At 36.3% G+C, this 12,013-nt stretch overlaps 1 protein-coding gene and 1 long non-coding RNA gene across 2 annotated transcripts; one reads left to right on the top strand and one right to left on the bottom strand.

Annotated features, from left to right (window-relative positions):
- Positions 1-1,707: 1,707 nt before the first annotated feature.
- Positions 1,708-4,295, bottom strand: LOC147530906 (uncharacterized). Its single transcript, XR_015228341.1, has 4 exons — positions 4,105-4,295; positions 3,248-3,314; positions 2,705-3,060; positions 1,708-1,981 (listed from the first exon to the last, which is right to left on the bottom strand). It is a non-coding gene; the product is annotated as an uncharacterized LOC147530906 (long non-coding RNA).
- A 2,648-nt stretch (positions 4,296-6,943) lies between these two features.
- Positions 6,944-8,988, top strand: LOC147530907 (E3 ubiquitin-protein ligase ATL6-like). The gene has a single exon (XM_086649410.1). The coding sequence runs from the start codon at positions 7,206-7,208 to the stop codon at positions 8,511-8,513; it is 1,308 nt and encodes a 435-aa protein (XP_086505536.1). The 5' UTR covers positions 6,944-7,205; the 3' UTR covers positions 8,514-8,988.
- Positions 8,989-12,013: the final 3,025 nt, after the last annotated feature.

The raw sequence follows: 12,013 nt of genomic DNA on the forward strand, positions 1-12,013 counted from the left end.
CTTTTAACTTGGTCAAAAGTGACCAATATTTGACTCAGAAGTGGTGGTTAGCGACAATGGTGGGGTTAGTAAAGGTGGAATGAAGGCAATCACATTGGTTGGGGAATGTAGGTGGAGTAACGACGACGTTTATGGTGGAACAGAAGAGGTATGGTAATGGTGGTATAGTTGTGGTGGTTGTGTGGTGATAGTGGTGAATATGTGGTGGTTGTGTGATGATGGTGGTAAGCAGGTGGTGGTGTTGGTGGTGTGGCGTCGGTTGTCATGTTTAGCTGTGGTGATTCGTGGTGGTGAAATCGAGGTTGTGACAATGGTGGTAGTATTGTTGGTAGAGTTGTGGTGGTGATGGTAGAATGGTGCTAGTGGTGTGACGATGGTGGTATACTGGTGGAGGTCATGTGGTTATGAACTAATGGTGTGATCGTAGTGATGTTGGTCGAATCACTGGAGAAATGATAGAATAGTTGGAGTGATGGTGTATGTTCCCGACGGAGATAAAAGAGGCAGAGTCTTTATTATTTTCATAATTTAGTTTTTTCTTTTTTTTTTCCAGAGAAAACGTGCTTTTTAAGTATAAAATAAGTTGTAGCTGGTCGAACCAAACCCATTCAATCTTAAATAAACATTTAAAATAAGTTAAAAGCCACTGCTTTTGTTCAAAAAAAAAAAAAAAAAAAAAAAGCCACTGCTTTTAGTGTTTTTTAAACGGAACCAACCAGGCCTAATTGTTAATGTCTCCCTGAAGATTCTCTTTCTCCAATCTCTCAAGATTTTAGATTTTTTTTTTGTTGAAGTAGATATAATATATTATCACGAAATGAGGATTCCATTACAGTACAACTTTAAAAGAAAATAAGGTACATTCTTCTAAACTTTAGTTCTCTTCTTCTTTCTCGCCCATTTTGCCATCTTGCCAGCTGCTACGTTGAAGTTCCTTCTCGTATAAGCGAATTTAACATTGTCAAGCCTCCTTTTTATTTCCTGTATCTTTTTAATATGCATTTGCGATTGCCATTGAGTTTCATGTTTACCATTCTGCAGATGTTTAATAAGGTTTTGATTATCACTTTCAATGATGATTCTGTTGTATTTATGAAATTCTGCCCATTTCATGCCATTCAGAATAGCCATGGCTTCACCTTCTTCCGGGTTTCTACTCCTAACTGTTGTAGCTTGAGCTTCTTTCAATTTAGCCTCTCTGTCATGTATGATTAAACTGATTCCTGTCTCCGAGTGAATGTCTTTAAAAGATGCATCCACTACAAAAAATATGGCTTTTAGGGACATGCATAAAACGTCCCTAAAAGACAAAAACCCGTCCCCAATACTCATTTAGGACGAATTCAAGTTTGTCCCAGAAAGAGGTGTCCCGACTAGTATTAGGGGCGACTTTAGGGACAAATTCGTTTGTCACCAATATATTTCAGGGACGTTAACTTGTTGTCACCAAATCTATTTGTGACGATTTTAGCGACACATGTTGTTGTCACAAATGGTTATCAGGGACGTTTGAAATTGTCCCTAATACGTATTAGGGACCAAAAGTAAAGACAAATGAGCTTGTCACAATAACTTATAGGTACATATTTTTCCGTCACTAATAATTACAATATATATATATATATTTATATTGGTTTTGCAGGCTAATAACCTATTATCATACTTGTTACAAAAAAAAAGAAATTACACAGATCCACTCCACATTAATTTCGCGAAACAATATAAGATTTGAATTACATTGAGAAGGAACTAATGTAATTAGATATTTAATAAATAACCTTGGAACTAAGGTTTATTTTCTATATACATCAAAAGATAATACATTTCCAAGTAATTTCCATTGTAGTACCAACTAACTAGAGTACTACCTAACCATATACAACAAAAAAAATATATATAATAATAGTTGCGCCGTTTGCTCATGTCTGATGTCTCCATCACCAAAAGTACGCATCCATTCGTATAACGATGTAGATGCAAACTGAAATGAAACAAATTTATAAACATCATTTAATCAACGAGTATTAATACTTAACAATAAGAGTTCAATTTATATATGTTAACAAGACAATATAATGAAACATAAAATTTCGAACTAAATACAATTTCAATATCGCAAAACATTATCTTAAGAAATTTCAAAGAACATAGATGAAATACTAGTGCAATAAATGTAGCTCCAAAAGTAACCACTATGATCTCTTATACCGGAATACACTTTAGATGTATATGAAGTTAATCATTCCATATACTAGTGTTGATGTAGTGACCTAAAAATAATCAAATATAGTTCCCTGAATAAAGACTAAATGACAATCTAAGAAAGAAAAATAAGACTTGTGCAAGCTAATTCTGAGAAAAATATAACCTATGTTATCCTTACCATTCTAGATTAATTTCAAGTGTTTCTTCACAGCAAACATATATACCTTTATCATTCTATAAGTTGGTTTGTCGAAGAAAGACAATTAAAATATAAAAATGAAATACAAAACAGCTACATAGCATATATACTTTAGGATAAATAAAAATGTTTGTTCTTTGCAATTCTAGATTCAAGTTCAAGCGGTTCTTCAATGAATGATTAATATGTCTTTTTTGTAAATAAACATTTACAATCTATTATTTATTTGAGATGTAAGAAAAAAACATTCATTTCACAAGTGTCGCCAACTTATAACATGAATGAGATGTAAGATATTACCTTATGTTAGTTCATACTTCTTATCCCTCCAAGCCGAATTTAACTTGGCATGCACCCAATCCATGTTTTCGTTTGAGATGGAAAAATACTTTGTAATAATGTGGACTGCATGATCCTTCCGTTCTTGGGGAAGCTCTTTCCATTTAGCTTGATGGATGGGTAGAATCTTAGCATCTCTACCTATTCTTTCAATCAAAGCTGACAACTTCTTTAAATTTTCTCCAACTGGTTGTCCACGTTTCCAAGATACTCGTAGTGGTTCTTTTATGCTTGCTAACCAACTTAACTTTGCTTTTCTTCTTCCTTTTGTAAGAATATTTTGTTCTCGTGCTTCATCCATTGATATTTATAAGCTTCTACATACAAATTTAGAAAACTTCAAGTTAAGCAGAAAAAAACAAAGATCATTACATAAACACGAGACTAAATTTCAATTACTAAAAAGCAATATAAATATTAATATGAAACATAAAACTTCATCATAAATATTTTCTATAATCGCAATGAAATTGAAACTAGATTGTCTTAGTTCCCAAAACGGACCTCAATCAAAACCGAATTGCAGATTTAGAGGAATAAACTCAAACCCTCACGCCTGCAACAATCATTTCTACAACAACAACAACAACAACAAGAAGAAGGAAAGGTACTTTAAGAGTTATCTACTAGATGAGGGTAAAATCATCAACAAATCCAATCATTGATCAAAACAAACAAGAAAATTCATAGTCTACAAATTGAGAATGGAATTTTAACCTGGACGCTTTAACAGAGAACGATGAGAACGATCAATGAAACATCGAATGAGATTACCATGAAACTTGGTACAGTTGTTGATTAGGGGTTCAGAAAGAATTGATGAAACAGAAGAAAATCTCCTCACTACCTTCGTCACCAAACTGTTTTGTTATTCACTAAAACTGTGACATTGATTCACAATGACTAAAATCATCTATGATCTGATCATCTTTTATTGTAGCTTATCTAATTATTAAAAAAACATTTTGAGCAAAATTGATTTTGTTATTCAAGTGTTTTGAGAAGAACTCAAAATCAAAAGAGGAAGAAAACAAAAATATGAAAAACAAAATAGTTTACATATCTGAAATCCTAAATCATTTCGTTAAGCATTGTAACCCCTAATAACTAAGGTGAAGAGAACAAAGCAATAGTAGAAGAAATTTAAACTACTTCGAAACAACACCTGCAACTAGAGTTATTCATAATGTCCGCCAATTGAAGCCGATTTCTCTTGTGTGTATAATAGAGTTTCAATTCGAGAAGCTATACACATTAGGAAATTATAATATACATAAACAAAACCCCTAAAACATCCTTCAATCTAAATTAACATTAAGAAGCAGAATACAGAGATGAAGAAGGAGAGTAAGAAGACAAACCTGGTTATAGCAGCGAGAAATCACCCAAAGAATTTACAAGAAGAAGAAGTCGGAAGAAGTTAAAAAAAGTAAACCCTAAACTACTCTTACTGCTTTCCCTCCCCACGTTTATGATTTAGGTATATATTCCTAAAGGTGCCCTAGATTATTCCTGTAATCGCCCTAAATTGTTGCCATTGGCGCCTCGAGTTATTGCTTTGGGAGCATCTTAACATAAAGCTTTCAATTTTTCGGGTTAGCAAGGGCGTCTGGAGAAAGTATCTGGGGCGCCGATGGAGCAACCCTTGAAATTTAGTGCCAAATTTTGGCGCGGAATTTGACCCGCCTTTATTTATTTATATTTCGATCAAATATCACTTAAAAATTTTGTCCCGCTAATATTATCTCGGCCAATTTTTTCTGTTGTCCCTAATTGACTATAAATACTCTATAATAATAATCATGCACAAATTTTTTTAGGGATGAATTTTTCCGCCCCCAATACAAAAATATTTGTCCCTAATATAGACCCATTGGGGACAAATATTAAAAAATGTCCCTATTGTAGTTTTTTTAGGGACATACGTAAATAGTGTGTGTCCCTAAAAGCCATATTTTTTGTAGTGATCCACGTTTATTTTCAGAAACGACGATTCTGGAGGATACCATTTGTCTTGGTGCATCTTTGGGTTCATTTTATTGTTTATAGGATTTTGTGGGAAAGTTGTAATCATCGAAATTGTTTTGTCTATCGTGTTAATTTCGTGCTGGAAGCAGTGATCGCATCGCGTTTTCCAAATGTTCTAAAGAATTGTACCGTAATGGATGTTATTCAAAGTTTGAGAATCCTGGGATTCAAGTTCCCAGGAGAAAATCCAATCTCTAACTGAGTTGATTTTATCCGCTAATATATTAAAATAGAACCATATATTTCTTGCCAACGGGCAGTGGAGTAAGGCATGTTCTATGGTTTCAATCACGTTACATTTAATACAGTTCAGGTCATTGTTAATGTATTTACCTATTCTTCCTTTAACCGGTAAGGCCAAGACACAGATTTTCCATAAGAATATTTTTACTCTGGGGACTACCGGGATAGTCCAGATAAAATTCCAATTAGGCGATTGAGGGTTTGGAGAGTTCATGCTAATGCATAGGTGTTGGTACATGGATTTAACCGTAAATTTTCCTGACTTGGTAAGAGTCCATTTTCTTTGGTCTTCACTATCCATCGAAATAGGGATAGATAGAATCAAATTTTTTGTCTCTGTATCGAATTCATTGTGAAGAATAGTCTCGTTCCATTGACCTTGATCAATCAGATGGGAAACTAGAGTGACATTAGGATTATGGTTATTGTTTGGGAGTTGTGGAAGCGTGGGGATCCAGTTATCTTTCCAAATATTTATTTGTTCACCATTGTGCACTTCCCAAATGGTATTATTGTCAATAATGTTAAGATGTTTGCTAATATTCTTCCAGATCCATGAATGATTTGATTTCGCTGGGACTGGATTATCAAAATTATTGAAATATTTCGCTTTAAGCAGCTGAACCCATTTAGCCGAAGGTTCCGATTTAATCCTCCAAGCTAGTTTACTTAGCAAGGCCTGGTTATCCAATTCTGGAGAGTGAATGCCCAGACCTCCCATAAACTTAGGGCGGCAAATGGTGGACCAAGCTTTGGTACAAATGCCTTTAGACTTACCCCACCAGAACGACTTTTGTAAAGGCGAAATGCTCTTGCATATGCCTTTGGGAAGGGCAAAGCATTGCATTTGGTATCGGGGTACGGCAGCAGCTATGGCCGAGATGACTATAGTGCGCCCAGCTTGAGAGAGGAAATTATGATTCCAGCTCTCTAGTTTCATTTTAATCTTATTAAGAATATCATTGAAAATTTTCTGTTTATTAGCCCCGATAAAAAGTTGCGCTCCTAAGTATTTCTCCGAGGCTGTTGCATATTTGACCTTGAGGGAACGCATGATGAGATGCTTGAATTTCGGATGGGAATTCTTAGAGTAGAAAATATTAGATTTAGAGTAATTTATCATCTGCCCGGAAGCACTACAGAAATTGGTAAGGGTGTTTATGAGAGTATGAATATTGTCCAGGGAGTTGCGCCCAAAAATAATGTAGTCATCTGCAAAGAGCAGATGAGAGATATTGAGATTAGGGTTATTAGTCGGGAAGCCCTTGAAATTGTCTCCATTTTGCTCCTCTTGTAGCATTCGACTAAGACCTTCCATAGCTACCGTAAACAAAAACGGAGAAAGCGGGTCTCCTTGTCTAATTCCCCTAGAGGGAAAGAAAGTGGGCCCCGGACGCCCATTAACCAGGACAGCCATCGAGGAGGTAGAGATACAGTGGTATATCATTTTAATCCATTGTTCTGAATATCCTAGCTTGGACATGATATCTGTTAGGAAATTCCATTCTATCCTGTCAAATGCTTTTGACATATCGAGCTTCAGACCAAAATAGCCCGTCGCTCCTTTCATCGATTTGAAAGAGTGGATAATTTCCTGACCCATAATAACATTATCTGTGATTTGTCTACCAGGGATATAGGCCGCTTGGAAAGGGGAAATGATATTAATAAGGGAAGATTTAAATCTGTTCGCTAGAATTTTAGTGATGATTTTATAGGTGGTATTTAAGAGACTAATAGGTCTGTAGTCTGCTGGTGTTTGTGGTGTTTTAGTTTTGGGGATAAGACAGATGTGGGTGTGGTTTTCTCAAGATTTTAGATGGCTGAGCTGAAACCCAATATGCTAAAAGATAACCTATATCATTATTCACTAGGTTTAAGTGTTTTACGACTTATTATTTATTAGTTATTACTACTCCTAGTTTAATATACTTAAGTTAGTGATGTGCATCAAAATAATTAAATTTCTTTTGAAGTGTTACCAGACTCAGCAGAAGTCAATTTGGTGCTGCTAGTGCTACAACACAAAACGAAACTAGACAGAAACCAACTCTTTCCCTCTCTCTCTGTTGAAAAACCCACGTTTTTAGTCCCTTATATTTTGCACCTTATCAACATCTCTCTTTCTCTCTCTAAACAAAAAAAGATCTTCTCTCTCCACACCACCACCGGAACTCAAGCCGGCCTCATCATGGTATCATTCATGACAAACAATTACAACCGTTCGATCATCCACGTGTACGTCTATTCTCTCTCTTTTCTTTTGTTAGTCTTCTTAACATCTTACACTTCAGCACAATCCAGTAATGAGCGCCGCCTCCCGCCGCCTCCACCACCACCACCATCGGCACGGACTTTCCGCCCGTCTATGATAGTAATAATAGTAGTTCTCATCGTAGCTTTCTTCTTCATGGGATTTTTCTCAATTTATATCCGTCAGTGCGTCAATCGAAGCAGACCTGGCGACACAATCCGACCAGCTAACGGTGGCGCTGGTGGTGGTGGTGGAAGATCAAGACGAGCTAAAAAAGGATTAGATCCATCAGTAATTGAAACATTTCCAACTTTTATTTATTCAGCTGTGAAAGCACTTAAGTTAGGTAAAGGAACCCTAGAATGTGCAGTTTGTTTAAATGAATTTGAAGATGATGAAACCCTTAGATTACTTCCTAAATGTGATCATGTCTTTCATCCTGAGTGTATTGATGCTTGGTTACTTTCTCACACTACTTGTCCTGTTTGTCGGAGTAATCTTAATGAAATCAATTACTCTACAACAATCGATGAATCTGGTTCTCAAATTGAAAACCAAAACGATTCTGATGATGATGAAAGTGAATCAGATTCAGAAATTCAAACAAGTAGTGGAATTAATAATCAATCTCAAGAACATGTATTGATTCGTGTAATTGATGATAAGAAAATTAAATCAGAATCATCATCAACAACAATAACAACAACAACATCAGAACCGGAACTTATTAATCCTTCTGAAAAGATTCAAATTCAAAATCGTCCGGTTAGATCAAGATCAGTTAGACCTAGTAGTAAATTTCCAAGATCTCATTCAACAGGTCATTCACTTATTCAACCAGGTGAAAATTTTGATAGATTTACTTTGAAATTACCAGAAGATATAAGGAAACAGATAATAGAAGAGAGTCAATTGAATCGGATGGTTAGACAGACGTCAGTTTCCGGTGATGGAAATAACCGGCGAGGATTTCGTAGTGGGAGTGTTGGAAATACTGGAGGGGGAAGGTTTTACCAGTTTGGCCGGTTGTCAAAATCTGATCATTGGGGTTTTAAATTGGCTGTGCCTTTTTTTACTCGTTCAACTTCCTCTAGAGATCCTATTACTTTAACTGACAGCTCCGTTAAGTCACCCTTTGATAGGCTCGGATCCAAAAGGGAGAGAGCCAACCATCCACCGTCATCGCCACCACCACCGCCACAGTCCCAACAACCACAACCACCAATAAGGCGGCCGGCTGTTTGATTGGCCATACTCGAGGGTTTTTTAATCAAATCGACGAATGCAGATTGGATGGGACCGGTGGGTAAAGTATACGCGAGAAGGTTTCGACGGGTTTGGTTAATTGTTCACTATTTTTGGTCTACTTTTTTTGGAGATTGTTTTGTCTTTGTTTTATACTTTATTTTTTTAGGTTTTAGATAGGTGTAAAGCATGTTAGGTATACTTTGTTTTTTAGGGAATTCATTCTTCCTTATCAGTTTGGAAGTAAAGTATGTTTAAAATTCTGAGTGTCCTACAAAAAATCCGAGTCAGATCAGTTAAGTAATATAGTGTTTGTTATATACATGTATGGTTGGTGTTGAAGTACGAAAGTAGAACAGCTTATTTTCAAAGGTAACATGTAAATGTGGAAGGCAATTTAAGTCATTTTCTGTGTAGAGCTACCTTATGTATTTTAATTTTATCAATGAAGAAGAAGATGAAATTGACAATTCAATAGTCTTGAGCTCTTTCCTTCTGTGAGGAAACAATCAATAAGAGTCCAAAGAAGGTTTCACCTCTCTCCCCTTCTTTTAGCAATTTAAAATGAGATTCAAACTTTTATTTGTACGAGTGAGAGGTGGGACTCCCCTTCTTTTATAACAAAAACAAAATCCCTCACATCATTACCAATTATGGGCAGTGGAGGACATTGGGATGCACTAACCAATAGGTACTGCTCGTCAACAAAGAAAACGAATAGGTACTGCCAACTCACCATGCAGTTATACATACGAGAATCCTGGTTTTTTTAGGAGAGAGAGAGAGTCTCGCCTTACGTCAGCAAAATGGCGATTTCCCTTTCTCCTTTCCACCAAACCCCCAAAATCAGATCCAATTTCTGAGACCTAATCCTCGATCCACTGATTCTTCTACCTATCTCACACCAAATGATCCCACCCTTACTGGATTATCTCATCATAATTATAGTCTAGGGTTTTCTACCAACTTAGACAAAACCGTAGATCTAGGGTTTACCATTAAGATTGCTAAGAAAACCTGAATCAGACTGAAAACTCAGATCTGTGCCAGTTTATTCTCTCTCAAAGAAGATCTGATCACGCAGAACCAACCGAAGATGGAATTCATGCAAGATGAAACCCCATAATTTTCAAATATTGTAACTCCAGGGAAGTAAGTAACTGATATGCGACTTCTTTGGCACTTAATACTTCATCTTCCTTGCTTGCTTGTTGTGATGATGATGAACCCTAACTATATTCCTTTTTTATTCATGGTTAATCTTTTCTTACCTTTGTATTAGCCTATTAGCTTAGTTCTATCTTAAATACCATCATGCATCCTTATCTCGGCTAGTTCTATTTTCCTTAACTCTTTCGTACTAGGTGTCAGATCCGATTCGTCAAAACCTTAACCGACAAAGGCCAAGCTCGACCTCACATTTCAATGTGATATCCATTTTATTGATCAATCATGTTTACTCTTCATGGTTTGGGTTCTTACTTTGTGAGTCATTTTCATGTCTCTTTATCATACCGACGGCTAACATCCGAGTTGACTTACACGCTACCCTTCCCCCACCTGAATCAACTTTTGACTGTCGGTCGGCCAGTGTCTGATCGCTTTGGTATTCATTCTGTACCACCACACATACCATCTTGCTACAACCACGTATCATTTACCTTGCATCTCATGAGCCCATATAATTTCTCCTACAAGCACTTTAATGTTAATAGTATCTTAATTTTCGACCCTGGAGGACACAATATTTCAGATATTAATTTCCACCTCTGTCACCCACTTTTGGTTTCTCCTCTCTCAGCTCACTTTTTGTCGATTACTTTTGTCTTGTCATCGAATAGATTTAATTTTTATTCAAATTCCTTAACATTTTCATTACCACCCTTAACCGCAATTCATTTGCGATCATTTGTTGGATTAGCTTTGTATTTATACTCATGTTATGACGGCGATCCCAATTACAAGGTATCTGACTTGTTTTTATTCATTAGGACTCGAGTTGACATGGTCTCTGTGTTTAGAGAATACTGGCGGGATACATCGAAATCATTTTTTGGTTCCTTCTTGCAGACATCCTCTTCTTGGAACTTTGGGTGTCTGTTTAATCCATCTTCTATGTTACAGGAAGTTAGGTACACGTTTTATCTTTCAATCAACTAGGAGGACTCCTAAGATCAAATTCATTATCATTCATAGGAGGAGTTGTCAGAGTTGCAGGATACAGGATGAAGAATGTTCTACAAATCAAAGTTATATCATGCAATTCCTATTTTCTGTAATTCTGTTTTTCTATTATGGTTGTTGTAAACTGCTTTGATGTTTAATGTATTTTTTTCTATTATGCATTTAAGCTAAATGAGGAAATCAAATGTATACTTGGTCAAACCTTTATCTCATTCCACTTTTACAACTGCCAAAAAAATCCAGTCAACAAAATATTGTTTATGTTTGAGCAAATATAGTTTATTTAAATAGGAAGAAAAATAAAATCTAATTTGGTTAATATTTAAATAATTACATTCTCTCACTTGGTTAATACAAACATAGTTGATTTTAGAAAAACAACAACTGAATTTTAAAATTTAGAAAACGGATTGCCACCATGATGATAAAAAATAACAGTTTATTGCATTGGTGTTTTCTGAGATCATTCCTGAAGACCTTCACCCAAATCAAAGAATACCACGATCATCTGATCACGAAGACATAATAAATTCATTTTGATGTTAAGTTAACTTCATGGTCTCAAAGCTAGTGTCATCAGTCTATTTTAGCCATTCTTATACTTTATGGTGGTTATTAATATGGTGCATTATGAGCAACAAAAATCATATGTGTGTTCCCATTATTGTCTAATGATGTCAAAAAATGGCTTTCCGTTAGATCAGCATGAAATCGAGAGTTGATGCATGACAACCTCCGTTATGTTTGATTATTCTGTTAAGTTGAGTTTTGCTTGGTTTAGAGTTCTTAAATCCTGCTCTGCTTTCTGCTCTGCCTCCTGCCTGCCTCCTTCTCCCTGATCCTCGCTCCTTGCTCCTGCTCCCTGCTCTTGCTTCTTGCTCCTTGCTCCTGTTCGTTTGTTCTCAAAGGGGGAAAACTTGCAAATGGTTCGAAAATTGCTCTGACGCTCAAGCCAGTCAGGGTGCTCTTTGCAGTAAAAGAATGAATATTGATTGATCCTTTTGGGGGCAAGTTGTGGGAACTCTGAGTTTTGGGTGATCTTCTTCGAGTAAAGAGATCGTGTCCTGGGAAGGACGATGTGGGGGCCTTTTATAGGCGATGTTAGGCCGACTATGATTAGTGGCGGTAGTGAGGCGGTTGCCATCAGACTAGAGAGAAAGTTTCCTCTCTTGAGTATCTAGGGTTTCTCTTAGAGTCTATCTCGAATCTTTGATAAGTGGAAGTTCCTAAGTTCAAGGATCCTTCGTAGATATCTTGCCGATGTGATAGATCCTAGAGGAGAAGTTTCCTCCTTTAGTTACGTGGAGTTCAAGCTG

Source organism: Eschscholzia californica, unplaced genomic scaffold (genome assembly GCF_041429995.1).
Source record: "Eschscholzia californica isolate CP2 unplaced genomic scaffold, dmEscCali1.0.p SCAF_6, whole genome shotgun sequence".
NCBI lineage: Eukaryota > Viridiplantae > Streptophyta > Magnoliopsida > Ranunculales > Papaveraceae > Eschscholzia > Eschscholzia californica.